The sequence below is a fragment of the Hemitrygon akajei genome, chromosome 11, assembly GCF_048418815.1.
Source record: "Hemitrygon akajei chromosome 11, sHemAka1.3, whole genome shotgun sequence".
Taxonomy (NCBI): Eukaryota; Metazoa; Chordata; class Chondrichthyes; order Myliobatiformes; family Dasyatidae; genus Hemitrygon; species Hemitrygon akajei.
The window spans coordinates 115,833,483-115,848,432 of record NC_133134.1 but is presented as its reverse complement, the minus strand read 5'-3'; the positions used below and the strand labels follow the sequence as shown (position 1 = coordinate 115,848,432).

General features: G+C 43.4%; 1 protein-coding gene across 5 annotated transcripts in view; it reads left to right on the top strand.

Moving 5' to 3' along the window:
- Positions 1 to 14,950, top strand: part of pltp (phospholipid transfer protein) — a 91,099-nt gene that overhangs the window by 52,348 nt on the left and 23,801 nt on the right. For all 5 annotated transcript variants that reach the window (XM_073061567.1, XM_073061568.1, XM_073061565.1 and 2 more), the window contains 4 exons: positions 2,609 to 2,785; positions 2,866 to 2,925; positions 5,362 to 5,532; positions 8,049 to 8,116. In XM_073061567.1, coding sequence (XP_072917668.1) covers positions 2,609 to 2,785; positions 2,866 to 2,925; positions 5,362 to 5,532; positions 8,049 to 8,116 — 476 coding nt within the window. The remainder of the gene's footprint in view (positions 1 to 2,608; positions 2,786 to 2,865; positions 2,926 to 5,361; positions 5,533 to 8,048; positions 8,117 to 14,950) is intronic.

Below are 14,950 nucleotides of genomic sequence, written 5' to 3'. Positions count from 1 at the left end.
ATCGTGCAGCTGTAATTAGAGAGAAGGTTGGTGGAGTGTTACACACGACTGCCATTCCATCTCACCAGGCATTCCACATCTCCAAACGTTTGAAGAATTGCTCCCAGCTACAACTTCAGTTGCCTTGTGCTTTTGCTTAGATGTGTTTTGCTGAAGTTCTGTAAATAAGTATCGGGTCTCGTCATAATGCAGTGCACAGTCATGTCATCTTTCAAACAAATGCAGGCAGTCCCTGGGTTACATACGAGTTCCGTTTCTAAGTCCGTCTTTAAGTCAGATTTGTACGTAAGTCGGAACAAGTACATCCGGTATTATTTAGCGTCAGTTCGTCGAACGTTTGTCTTAGTATATAGTATATATTTTACCTTTCTATGCATATAAAACACTTAAGAAACATATGTATTCCAATAATTAAACCACTGTGTTGCTGAGTAATAATTGTAGCTTTCATTAGGGCAGCGCCTTTCACATGCTCCATGATTCTCACTTTATCCATTATCCTTTAAAATTGTTCCGATCGTTGACCGACTGTAGCCTAATGCTTTTCCAATGACCGATGGCGTTTCACCTCTTTCCAAACGCTTTATTATTTCCACTTTATTTTCAATCGCAATCGCTTCCTGTCAATGGAACAGAAACACTGCCGCCGCCGGCTCCCAAGATCCGCTGGGTCCTAAGGACCACCGCATTGAGACAGGTTAAATGTGACAAATGGGGGCTGTGCTGGGTTTGGGTATTTGATCATCCACAATATTCAGCATGGGAATTTAAACTGGAGGTGGCAGTGTTTTTTTTACGAAGTCGAGTTGTGAGCTCGGCATCAACCTGGCACAGGTGGTACGGGAGTCAACCTGGCACGGGAGCGGACTGACACTGGATCGAACCTCCGTTCACGAGCCTGGCACTGATCTCACCACGCCACCATCCGACCGGAATGGGGGAGGGGGGGCGGGGTCAGGGTGAATCTTACTAAGAAAAATTTAAGCTAAATACAAAGTTAAACACTCAACACAGTGTCAATGGCAACGACAATGACTTAAAATGGTGAACGGCGTCGCGATCTGACTTAAAATGGCGGATGGCGTTCTCCTTCCTTGGTTTGTAAGTACGAGTTGTCTGTAAGTCAGACGTTCGTAACTTGGGGACTACCTGTACACCAAAATCTTGGTGGAGCCATTTTCCACCACGTGCCAAGGATGTGGAACCTGGCACATGCTGTAAATCAGCAAGTTCCACATTTGACTGATTTACAACCCGTGCCAGGTTCCACATCCTTGTCATCAAGTTCCCTGCAGCGAAAGCTGATATGCTCATCTGAATGTTCTTTTACTCTGGACCAGACCTGCAAACTGCTTCAATAACAGACAGCTATTTTCAACTCGTGTCTCTGTCCCGGGTAATTGTTATTGTGCCTCCTACAGGTAAATTGCAGAAGTATGCCTTTCTCTTGGATTCTGACCAAATGCACCGCCTTCTTCACCTTTACCGAAGCTGTTCTCCGACAGGTTCTGAATGCCATCTTTCATCAGTCAACCAGAAAATTAGTCTACCCCTAGAGCTCTGCTCACTCTTGCAATGCACTCAGCGTGTCGTCAGTCCTGCAGTATCATTGCCAGTGGGCTCACCAGTGTTTCAAATTGGATGTTCCACAAAGCAATTTCAGAATTAACTGTACAGGGGAGCTTAAACACTAAACGGACAGGCTAGGTTTGGAGTCACACACCATCAAGATAGGGTAAGCCAAAGGTTGTGAGCGAAACCAGATGGAGTTTTATGATAATCCAGTGAATTTTGTGGACAGCATTGCTATTTTCCCATATCTAGCTAATTAACTGAATTTGAATTCTCTGAACCAATGCTGGTCTCTACATTGTTAGTTCAGTTCTTTGGATCACTAGTCTGATAACTTAACCTGTGCCAACACAGTCTGTACCCCCACCCCTCACCTCCCTGATGTGCCCTGTCCCTCACTCATCCAATACCCATCAAGCCAGACTGCAGAAGGATATCAGGCTGTGGTATCAAGAAATGATGAAGAGCATTGGTTACAGAACAGCTTTGGGAACAGACAACATCCCAGCTCTAGTACTGAAGACCCACACTCCAAAACTAGTTGTGCCTCATCTCAAATGTTCGAGTACATTTACACCCACTGGCATCTACTCAACAATTATTCAAGTATGTTCTGTTCACAAAGCACAGAACGTGTACTGGTTCCATACTGCATATTACTCAGACTCTAAACCACGTCAAGCTTTACCATGGAATCAATTTACCACAGTCATCGACAAAGAGATCCACGCAGTGCTGTTGAGTGACACTTACTCACCATCACCATGCTCTACAATGTCCAGACTGGCTTTCACCAGGAGATCTCCACTTCAGACCTCATCACAGCCTCGGTCCAATCTGAGAAATGAAGTGACCCAATGATCTCCTCCAGCCAGCTGGAATCAAACCCTACAGCAGGAGCAGGCTCCCTATCACTGTCGGTGCACTTTATTCCGATTCCATTCTGCTGTTAATCATTTTTTATCTTGTTTTTAATTGAAATCCCATGTCTGTGTGCACGCTTTACTGAGATTTTCCTGCCACTTTTTTCTTCCAGGGAATGTTCTATCCTCTTCAATATGAGAACGAAACTCTGCCAAACACTGCAGTTAAACCCCATCTGAAGAGCAAGGATCGCATGGTGTATATCTCTCTGTCTGAGTACTTCTTCGACTCCGCCATGTTCTCCTATTATAAAGCTGGATCGCTAAAGACCGAGATTCCTGAGAGTAAGGTGAGCTCCCAATCCTTACAGCAACTAATGTGAAATAAGTCACTGGCAGTTACTGAATTCTGTTGCCAATTTGTTACCAGATGCCAGTGGACCTTGCCTATTTACTCAGGACAACTTTCTTTGGACCAATCATCCTATTGGTGAGTAACAAGGCGATGTTATATATTATTACTCCCTTTCTCTGTCTCATCCTTCTCCTCTTGCTTTCTGTTCTCTCATTTTCCTTCTCCACCTTGCTGTCTGATCTCTGATTATCTCTGTGTCTACACGTCTCTTTCCCCACGTCTCACAGAGTCACAGAGCAAAATACAGCTCGGACACAGGCCCCTCATCTCACCAGCCACGCTGACCACTGTGTCCAGCCGGCTAGACCCAATTCCCTGTGTTTGGCCCAAATCCCTCTAAGCCCTGTTCCTCCCTGTGTCTAGCCAAGTGCTTTGAAAATGATACTATTTGTACCTGTCTTAACCTCTTCCTCTGGCAGCTCGTTCCATATACTCACCACTCTCTGTGTGGAAAAGATTGCCCCTCAGCTCCCTTTTAAATCTTTCCCTCCTCACCCTAAACCTATGACCTCTAGATCTGGATTTCCATATCCTGGGAAAACCGATGTCTCTCATAATTTTAAACACTTCTATAAGGTCATCACTCATTCTGCCACATTCTAAAGATTAAAGGCCTGGGTTGGCCAACCTCTCCCTGTAACTCAGGCTGTTCTCACCCTGGCGGCATCCTGATGAATCTTCTCTGAACTCTTTTGAGCTTAGCCATGTCTTTTCTATAACAGGGTGACCAAAACTGTACATAGTAGTCCAAGTGCAGCCCCACCAATGACTTGTACAACAGCAACATAAAGTCCATAAACATCTTTTGCTCTCTTTCTTGTTTTCTGATGCATCCATTCTCTCTTTTTCTGTCTCAAAGTACCAAAGCTCTGCATTTCTTTCACTTCCCTACTAAACACAAACCTAGTCTGGTGTTCTTTTGCCATTTTCTCCTTCATTGCTATAAAGTTCAAAGTAAATTTATTATCAAAGTACGTATATGCCGCCATATACCATGGATTCCAATTAATTGGGACACATCAGTACGTTTTGGCCTAGTTAAGTGGCTGACCCATTTAGCCAAAGTTTCATGTTAAAAGAATATAAAAAAGAGGAACTGCTGTTTAACTGAATAACAAATTATGTATTTAAATGAAATATAGAACAAATTAGAACACTATCAATATAAATCTGTGTTTTAGTTCCTAATAGTTATCGATGGAGGAATTGATCCAGTGTATGCTGCCATGCTCTATTGATTGACTGTAAATGAACAAAATCAGCACAGATACCTTGAGTAGATAATGGACTGCCTGCATTGCCTTTCTGCATGAAGTTGTGTCGTAATCCAACAATAAATTTCCTGGCACCCTTTGTAGTCACTAATTCAAGTTTTGATGCGTAATCTTCATCAATTTCCTCATCTTCATATTTCCTGTCTTGATGTTTTCATACAATGCTTTCAATGATTGTGTCCTCCAAATCTTCATTTTCATTGCAACATTCAGGATGATCGTCGATATCTTCAAATTCTTCATAAGCAAAATTATCAAAAGTCACTGATTTTGTTTCACTGGCCCAACTGGATAACATAACACAAGCACACCCAACTGACACAATTTAAAAACTTTGCTCTAAGCACCATGTAGTAACTAACAGCCACAAAGGTGCATGCGAATGACGCTAGTTAGAGATTGTTTGGCAACAGTTTCCTGTCCCAATTAAGCAAAATAGTGTCTCAAATATACAGAGAGAATCCTGGCTATTTTCTCAAGTAGTTTTTTGTTCTTTAAGAGTTGTCCCAAATAAGCAGCTGACTCAATTAATTGATCCCCCAGTTAACTAGAATCCACTCTCCAATGATTATAGCAGAAAATGAGGAATTTTGACACATTTGGACTCAAATTCTCAGTATTGGAGCATATGCACTTAACCTTTAAGCAATAATTTGATTTGCCTTAAATAGATTGATACTAGACTCAAGGAAAAGCGTGGATAGGTGAAGTCATATTGACTGTATTGGTATTTGCTTTGTATCAATCAATTTTCAGACTCTTAATCTAGAATATGTTATTACTTTAACTATAGATTACTTGGTATTTGTATCATAACTGTAGTTATGTTGTATTCTGTGTGTACTAACTTAAGATTCATTTCCTTGCAGACATTCACAGTAAATCAAAGAAATACAATAGAATCAATAAAAAGCTACATTGATAGGCCTAGGTGTTGGAGCCTAGTGATTAGTTTTGACAGAATGATAGTGTTGAATGCTGAGCTGTAATCATTGAAGAGCATCCTGCTGTATGCATCTTCATAGTTCAGATGTTTCAGAGTTGAGTATTGATCCAATGAAATCAAGCCAATGAATTCTGCTTAAGGGTTTATTTTGATATACTGTAAGTTCTAACTCAGTTCCTCATCAAAGTCTATTGGAATGAGATGCAATCAGTCTATGTTTTGATGTCGTATATTTGACATAGAATATGTCTGAGTGTTAATTTTCTGCCTCCTTTCCCAATCACTCCCAAGACCCCGACATCATCAGCCAAGGAAGCTCCCTTGTTGCTGGAGTTGGAAGTGACGTCAGTTCCTCATTGTACAATCAAGCCTTCGGGGATCACTATCGGTGTCAACGCTCGCATGAATATCATCATACTGCCGCCCAACTCCCCTCCGGTCACACTTTCCAGTATAATCATGGTAAGCAAAGTGTTCCCAATATCCCCACAATACAAAATCCTTAGCACCACAGACAAAATGCTGGAGGAGGTCAGGTAGCATGTATGAAGGGGAATAACAAGTCTGTGCTTCGGGCTGAGACCCTTCACCAGCTTCTCCAGCATTTTGCATGTGTTACTCAGAATTTCCAGCAACTGCAAAATCTCTTGTGTGTTACCATGTCACACTACTCCTACTGTCATACAATGCGTCTGTACTCACAGGTCACCTACAATCACACTGTGTGCCTGTAGTCAAAAAGCCTTGTGCTTACACTGTCTTCAAGCCCTTGTAGTCTAAGTGTCCAAATATTTTGCAATTACATTTATACGTTAGCCCCACAGTTACGTACATTGTTCTAATTGTAATGGTATCCAGATCATCACATAACTCTCAGGATGTATCTGCACCCCGAGGTCCCTCTGGGCACTATTCCAAAGCTCAGTTCTGTTAAGCAGCACCACCTGCAGATGCCCTGGTCTGTCTGAATTCCTCGGACCCGTTGTATCCTGTCCACCATGTTGCATGTCCATCCAGGCAAAGAACGTATTGTTTCCATGCGCGTGCAAACCCGCCTCCAAGGATTAGTGTGTTGGGAAAGGCTGCAAATGGACCACACATGTTAAAGTTAAAGCTGGAGATCACGAGTACAAAGTACAAGAGTCTTGTATTTTGGAAGAAGGAATAAAGTCATTCTTCCAAAATGCAAGACTGATTTTCTAAATGTGGAGCAAATTCAGAAATCAGAGATGCAAAGAGAATTGGGAATCCTCGTGCAGGATTCTCTAAAGGTTAATTTGCAGGTTGAGTCAATGGTAAAGAAGGCAAATTCAATGTTAGCATTAATTTCAAGAGGATTAGAATATAAAAGCATGGATGTAATGTTGAGGCTTTATAAGTCACTGGTCAGAGTGCACTTGGTTTATTTTGAGCAGATCTGGCCCCTTATCCAAGGATGGATGTGCTGGCAATGGAGAGGGTCCAGAGGAGGTTCATGAGAATGATTCTGGGACTGAAGGGGTTAACATATGAAGAGTGTTCAATGCCTCTGGGTCGGTATTTGCTGGAGTTTAGAAGAATGAGGTGGGATTCCACTGAAACCTATTGAATTTTGAAAGGCCTAGATAGAGTGGATGTTTCCTATAGTGGGGGAGTCCAGGACCAGAAGATACAGACTTAGAATAGGAGGATGTCCCTCTAGAACAGAGATGAGGAGGAATTTCTTTGGTCAGAGGGTGATGAATCTGTAGAATTCTTTGCCATAGATGGCTATGGAGGCAAAGTCTTTGGGTATATTTAAAGTGGAGGTTAGTTAATATATTCTTGATTAGTCAGAGCCTCAAAGATAATGAGGAGAATGCAGGAGAATGTGGTTGACAGGGATAATAAATTGCCATGATGGAATGGCAGTGCAGACTCAATGGGCTGAATGGCCTAATTCTGCTCCTATCTCTTATGGTCTTACCGTCATGAAGCACAGAACCATCAGGAGGTAGGAGGAAATACCAGAAACTATGTGTATTAAAAGTGGTGACTCTACCCTGTTTCCCTTCTCTCCTGATGTTTCCTGCTTCAGTCTTTGAACATCCAAACTGGATAACAGTAGTTTCAGAAAAATAGCAAGGGAGAGTGTTATTTAAAAGGTAATATCTTGGAGAAATCTTGATAATACAACTTGGCCCTGTTCATCAGATGGATTAGCTTTATTTGTCACGTGTACAATGCAACATACAATCAAATGCGTCATTTGCGTCAAGACAAATCCATGAGGATGGTGCTAGGGCAGCCCATGTGTGTTGCTATGTTCCCAGTGCCAGCATAGCATACCCACAAACCTACTGACCTGTACGTCTTTGGAATGTGGGAGGAAACCAGAGCTCCCAAAGGAAACCCACGTAGCCATGGAAAGAACGTACAAATTTGTTAAGACAGTGGCGGGAATCGAACCTGACTGGTGATCACTAGTGCTGTAAAGTGGTCACAGTGGAGTCTGGACTGCACTCAAGTGGTCACCTTGGAGTGGTGCATGCACAAATGGTCACAGTGGAGTGTGGTGTGTACAAGTGGTCACAGTGGAGTGGTATGTGCACAAGTGGTCACAATGGAGTGTGGTGTATGCACAGGTAGTCACATTGGAGTATGGTGTGTGCACAAGTGGTCACATGTGTGCACAGGTGGTCACAGTGAAGTGTGGTCTGCATGCAAGTGGTCACAGAGGAGTGTGGACTGCACACAAGTGGTCAGCTTGGAGTGGTGTATTCACAAGTCACAATGGAGTGTGGTGTGCACACAAGTGGTCACAGTGGAGTGTTGTGTGTGCACAAGTGGTCACATTGGAGTGTTGTGTGTGCACAAGTTGTCACAGTGGAGTGGTGTGTGCACAAGTGGTCACATTAGAGTGTACTATGCACACGAGTGATCATGCGCATGTGTTGTTTCTTCACTGGTATCCCACAATGGGAGATGTTCTATATTCTCATCTGGGTTTTCCATTGCAGGAGTCAAAGTTGGACGCAAAGGTGGCTTTGAAAGGGAAGAAGCTAGCTATCACACTGGGCCTTAGAAGGTAAGACTATTGTATTCCTCATTGTGTCATGTGTAATTCCCATCTCTTGCAACAATGGTAATGATACATATGATCCTGAGGTCGATCACTGGACCCTGCACTGTGGGTTTGATCGGTACGTCACCCATTGGCTCCAAGGAGGGAGTGACTACCTTAGCTTGACACCTAGCCCAGTGAGCTACAGGCGACCAAACAGGGAAATCATCCCAAATTAAAAAGGGCCCGTCAGCATTTGGAAGACCATTTAGAATGGCTGTGGTTACATTCGAATGCTTTCTGGCAGGAAGTACTTTCACTCTTTGCTGCTTCATTGCTATCACATTGATGCAAGCTGAAGCCACAATCTTTGCCCCCTATGTGTGCAAGATGTGCACAATGAAGTCTCCCAACTGAGAAGCTTGCTATCCAGGAAAATGACCAGTCTCGAAGAAACAGGCAAACTCCTTAAAATTTTCATCTCAATCCAACTCTCTGCGTAGGGTTAAAGATTGCGACACTGGGTTCAAGTGTATTCTGTGAATACTTTATTTATGGCTTCAGAAGTAGGCCAATCCTCACTTTGCCTCTTATCCATTTAACTGGATAATTAAACACTAATGCAAAGAATATAGGGTTTACTTTTTGTTATCCTTCTGGAGGGCACAGCTTCAGAAAAGAAAGATGCCCCTTTAGAACAGAGATGAAGAGAAATGTCTGCAGCCAGAGGGCAGTGGGTCTGTGGAATTCATTGCCATAGTTGGCTGTGGAGTCAAAGACATTGGGTATATATAAAGTGGAAGTCAATAGGTTGTTGATTAGTAAGGGCATTATGGGGTTGAAAGGGAGAATCATGATGGAATGGCAGAGCAGACTCCATGGGCTGAATGGCCTATTTCTGCTCCTGTCTCTTATGGGTTTATGATGTGAAACTCTTGGTAGATTTGTGCCAAACGCGTGAGGTCAGCTTGCCATAATTGGTTCAAGCAACTACTGCACAGTAAGGAAGGATTCAATGAAATAACAAGTTGGCATTAAAAGCAGCAAATGTGGACTGAGATGATATTGAGACAGGAATTTGGAAGCAGTGAAGTAAAGCAGTGGTAGGTGTTACGTACCCCGTAACTGGGTTAACAGACCAGCAGAAATAGAAGAATCCGTTGGGAGTCTGGTGGTACCGAAAACTAAAGGTGTTTATTAGTAAACTACACAATACAGTATCAAAAATGCAAATATACATATAAAACAAGTTAGCAATAATAAAAACAGAAGTGTAGGAATAATAATCACCAATAATAAACAAGCTCTATCAATGTCTAGGGGTAAATGAATTGTCATTGAAGAATATAAAGTTCAGTTCAGTTCATGTGTGCTGAGGTAGTTGTGGTTGTTGTATTGTAATTTGTTGGAGAGAGAGAGAGAGAGAGAGCGAGCGAGATGTAACAGCTGCAGCAGGCAAACCTTCCGTTGTCTTATTCCGTCATACCGTTGTGGTCATTTGGTTATGACCCCTCCATCCTCGGCTAGACAGTTGTGGTGGACTCGTCACTCTGGCATGAGTGGACACACACACAAGTCCCCACCGGTCCTGCCGTCACACTGTGAGCTTTGTTGACCGATCTCCTGATTCAGTCCTCGAAGCCCCCACCTTCCTGTGGGTTCACAACACTCGGTCAGTGTCCACTGGTGTGTCTGAGGGTGTCTCCCCACACCTGTCTTTTATCCCCACTGACGGGGTATCAGCCATCCATCAACTCAAAATGACCATGTCCATCAAATCAGGCCACTCCTGCTGTCTCCTCAGGAATGTTAACGAGCAAAGTAACGTCTTTGCAGCGAAAGGTAAACAATCCAGGAAGAAGCCATAATACATAAATCAAATGTGTGTCTCTCTCTCTTATCTGTAGCAGATGTTCCTGCCTCTGTGCTTCATCTCTCTTTCTCTCTCTCAGTAGCAGCAGAGCAATAGCAATAGTTCATAGTTCTCAAAAGGGCGGGGGGGGGGGGGAAATGGTTAACTCTGCACCCCATTTCCATCAGGTCTGTTCAGCACTCATAACACCCCCCATCCATCAAGGAATTTTCACCGGGGTGAAAATTAACTAGTAAAGCACACTACAGAGTCTAATATAATACAAAAGTGGTCGTTAACTACAAGAGTAATACAGATATACTTTCAATTAACACCTGGATAAACAATCAGCAATTACATTGTCACTCCCCTTTACATGTTGTATTTTAATATCGAATTCTTGTAACAGCAGACTCCAACTTAATAACCGTCTATTTTTATTCTTCATGTTAGCCAAAAATACCAAGGATTGTGATCAATATAAACGATTAATGGTCTCTGTGCTGAGCAAATGTAGACCTCAAAATGGTGTATCACCAGGATAAGTGCCAACAATTCTTTCTCCACAGTGGAGTAATTCTTAACTTAGGTGTATATTACAAAGTGTGAACCAATACATGTGTGATTATAATGTAGTACATTACAGAAGTTTATGCAAATACTAATCACTATTTCACTTTTAAATTTAACATTTAGTCAATCTACTATGATATTGTCTTTATCTTCCACAAGCTTTGTCAAAAAAAAAGTCAAATTCCCGCAAAACCAGATCCTGTTATTCAAAGCGGCATTTGGTCAACCCTTGCCTCTTTTCCACTTAACTCTCACGTGGTTAGCTGGCTCACCAGCTTGGAATAGGCCTTCACAGGGGCTAGCTTATCACTAATGTTTTCCAAACTAAGCTCATTTGCTGAACTTCCACACCACTCGTTAATTTTAAGCAGGTCATTAATTTTATCTTCAGGATCTTTAATTATATTAGTTTCCCATTTAACACTTGCAGGTGATCGCTCTTGGTCAAAACAACACTTCAAGTTCTGTCTCCCCAAATCACATACTTGAACAACATCACCAAGTTGTTTATCTTTAAATTTCAAAATAAACTGTAATTGCTTTGCAGGCACCTTGTTACCAGACCACTGACCCTTCAGCATGGTTACTACTTCTAAAATCAATCCAGACTTTAAATTTTCTTTATTCAAAACTTTAGTAACACTTTTTCCCTCAATATCTTCAATAATATCCATCTCACCAGCTTTCATCTCATCACTAGATTTTAGAACACCGTCTAACACAAGTGACTGAGAATCCTCACTTTCCACTGGTGCCAAGGTTAACCCTTTCTTCACTGAACCAAGTCCATCTGACCCAAAAGGACTGCATTCCTTTTTAACCAAGTCAGATAACTCAGACTTTTCCTGAGTCTCCACACTAGGTTCAGTACCCTGTGCATCCACAGGTACCTTCACAACCTGAACACAGGCCAGCGCGACATCTGCCTCTCCTAGGCTTTCAATACCAGTCCCCATTTCAAATTCCAAGTTCCCCTGATCCTCCCAGTTACTCTCTGGGCAACTCCCATTCAGAGTAAACTCAACCTTGCGGGTTAAGACAACCTCATCTGCTAACCCAGCAGACTCCCTCAAGGTAGCGGCATCCTTTTCGTCTAGGACTGCCCTTACATAATTGGGAACACACTTAAATTCTTCAACTACAACCAGCTCTTTCAAGCTACATAAATCATCAGTGTCCAACCCTGGACCTTCTTGCTGCCCCATCTGTTTCCCATCTTGGCTCTGTGCCTCCATAACCTCCTTCCTCACTCCACAATGTTCACCTAGGGGTATCTTATGGGCCAGGTTCAAAATTCCGTTCCTTGATAACACTAAATCTGCTTCATCTCCCTTACTTTCCTTAGCTCCACTATTCTCCGCTTTACCATCCTCTAACCTCTCCTGGTACAGGGCTGATAAAAACGTCTCAGCTAAATCAACACTGGACTCATTTAAACTGTTTCCTTTCTCAGCCGCCTTTCTAGACATGCTGCGAGTTACTGCGCAGGCGGGATTAATCTTGGAATCTGTGGGCTGGTCCTCAGCACTTACAGGCTTGCTTGTCAGCTTCACTGCTGAATACACGGCCCCAGCATCTCTCCAGATCCACACTGGAACTGGGGTTTCTCCCTCCTTCACAGATACCATCCCTTCTGAAATAAACCTCTCACGCCCCTCTTGGGCTCTATCTAACCTCGCCTTCCTCATCGGTCTGCTGACCGGCTCAATGCAACCAGTCGGAGTTGCCATCTTTCCCTTTCCTGTCTCCTTCCTCGGAGCAAAGCACTTAGATGCTATGTGACCAGCTTTCCCACAATTATAACACGTAAAGCTGGAAACCTTCTTGCCAGCCTGCTTTTCCTCCACCTTGCCTTTTCCGCTAGTTCCCAGCTTATTCTCTGCCTTAGCCGGTGGGCTTTCTCTACTGTCCCTACTGCCTCTCTGGTAGCTCTTATTTGGGGAAAACTTTATCTTGTGGGTCAAGGCATACTCGTCTGCTAACTTGGCAGTCGCAGACAGAGTCTCTGTCTCCTTCTCATCCAAGTATGTCCTCATACCTTCGGGGACGCAACTTTTAAATTGCTCGATGAGCATCAGCTGTTGCAGCCTATCAAAATTTCCACTGACCCCTTTTGAGGCACACCACCGATCCCAATACATTTGCATCTCACGGGCAAACTCTAAATACGTGCGGTCCCACAGCCTCCTCAAATTCCGGAACTTCTGCCGGTATGCCTCTGGAACCAATTCATAACTCCTTAGTTTAGCCCTTTTCACTTCATCATAATCTTTAGACTCATCCATGGACAATGCCGAATACGCTTGCTGAGCCTTCCCCCTAAGTACAGCATGTAACAGAACAGCCCATTTCCCCTTAGGCCAGTTCTGATTCAAAGCAACTTTCTCAAAATGGAGGAAGTACCTATCGACATGCATCTCCTCAAATGGGGGTACCAACTTAATCTCCTGACCAATCTTGAATCCCTGGTTTGGGTCTACTGCCTGGCCTCCTCCCTGCAATGCCTTAAGCTTTTCCAGCTCAAATTGCCTCTCTTCCCGTTCCTTCTCGGCCTCCAGTTCCAGCTTCCTTACTCGAAGCTCATGCTCCCTCTTCTTTTCCTCCTCAGCCAACCTTAATTTTTCCATCTGTAACTGAAGCTCACTCTCGGTTAGTTTCCTCTCAGGGAACAGTTCCAATGCCCCCAATGGGAACACACCTTGGGATACATAATACACAGCTATCGCCCTCTGTATCTCCAACTTTCTCATCGCCGGTTTCACCGCCGAGAGATTCAACTGTCTCGCAATACCCAACAATTCCATCTTTTTGGCATCCTCTAATGCCCCCATAGTTGGTTCTTTTAAAAATTTGTCAATCTCCATCTCTGCTGGTTTCCCGTCTGGTTATCCACACAACCAGATCAGATAAGGGACTTCTATCCCGATTTACTGGCCCCCCAATTTGGTAATCAAATCCCGAAGACGAGGCCCCAATTTGTTATGTACCCCGTAACTGGGTTAACAAACCAGCAGAGATAGAAGAATCCGTTGGAGTCTGGTGGTACCGAAAACTAAAGGCGTTTATTAGTAAACTACACAATACAGTATCAAAAATGCAAATATACATATAAAACAGGTTAGCAATAATAAACATAGAAGTGTAGGAATAATAATCACCAATAATAAACAAGCTCTATCAATGTCTAGGGGTAAATGAATTGTCATTGAAGAATATAAAGTTCAGTTCAGTTCATGTGTGCTGAGGTAATTGTGGTTGTTGTATTGTAATTTGTTGGGGAGAGAGAGAGAGAGAGAGCGAGATGTAACAGCTGCAGCAGGCAAACCTTCCGTTGTCTTCTTATTCCGTCGTACCGTTGTGGTAATTCGGTTAGGACCCCTCCATCCTCGGCTAGACCGTTGTGGTGGACTCGTCACTCTGGCATGAGTGGACACACACACAAGTCCCCACCGGCCCTGCCGTCACACTGTGAGCTTTGTTGACCGATCTCCCGATTCGGTCCTCGAAGCCCCCACCTTCCTGTGGGTGCACAACACTCAGTCAGTGTCCACTGGTGTGTCTGAGGGGTGTCTCCCCACACCTGTCTTTTATCCCCACTGATGGGGTATCAGCCATCCATCAACTCAAAATGACCATGTCCATCAAATCAGGCCACTCCTGCTGTCTCCTCAGGAATGTTAACGAGCAAAGTAACATCTTTGCAGCGAAAGGTAAACAATCCAGGAAGAAGCCATAATACATAAATCAAATGTGTGTCTCTCTCTCTTATCTGTAGCAGATGTTCCTGCCTCTGTGCTTCATCTCTCTCTCTCTCTCTCTCTCTCTCTCTCTCTCTCTCTCTCTCTCTCTCTCTCTCTCTCTCTCTCTCTCTCTCTCATTAGCAGCATAGCAATAGCAATAGTTCATAGTTCTCAAAGGGGGGGGGAATGGTTAGCTCTGCACCCCATTTCCATCAGGTCTGTTCAGCACTCATAACATAGGAATTACACACCGGAAGGTACAGTCCCGTACCCTGACAGGCAGGGTGCAGTATTCCCACAGTAATCAGCCAGAATCAGCATCATTTTGTGAAGGGAAAAGGATGAACTTATTATAATTCTTTGAGGAAGTAGGGAGTGTGCTGAGATTTCCAGAGTGTATCTGATCAGATGCTGAAGATCATGGTGTAGGAGATTACAAATTGCCATGGATATATTTGGAAGTTTATTCCTCCAAGGCTGATGGAAGCAGAGCGTGAATATTTTAAAGGCAAAAACCGATAGATTAGTGATGAGCAGAGGGATAAAAAATTGTAGAATGGTACAGCACAGTTTGGGATTTTCAGCCCGAGATGTTTGTCGATGATATAAACCTACTTCAAATGTCAGTTCTTTATTCCCCTTCACTCATGCTGCCTGACTTGGTGAGATCCTCCAGCATCTTGTATGCTGCTC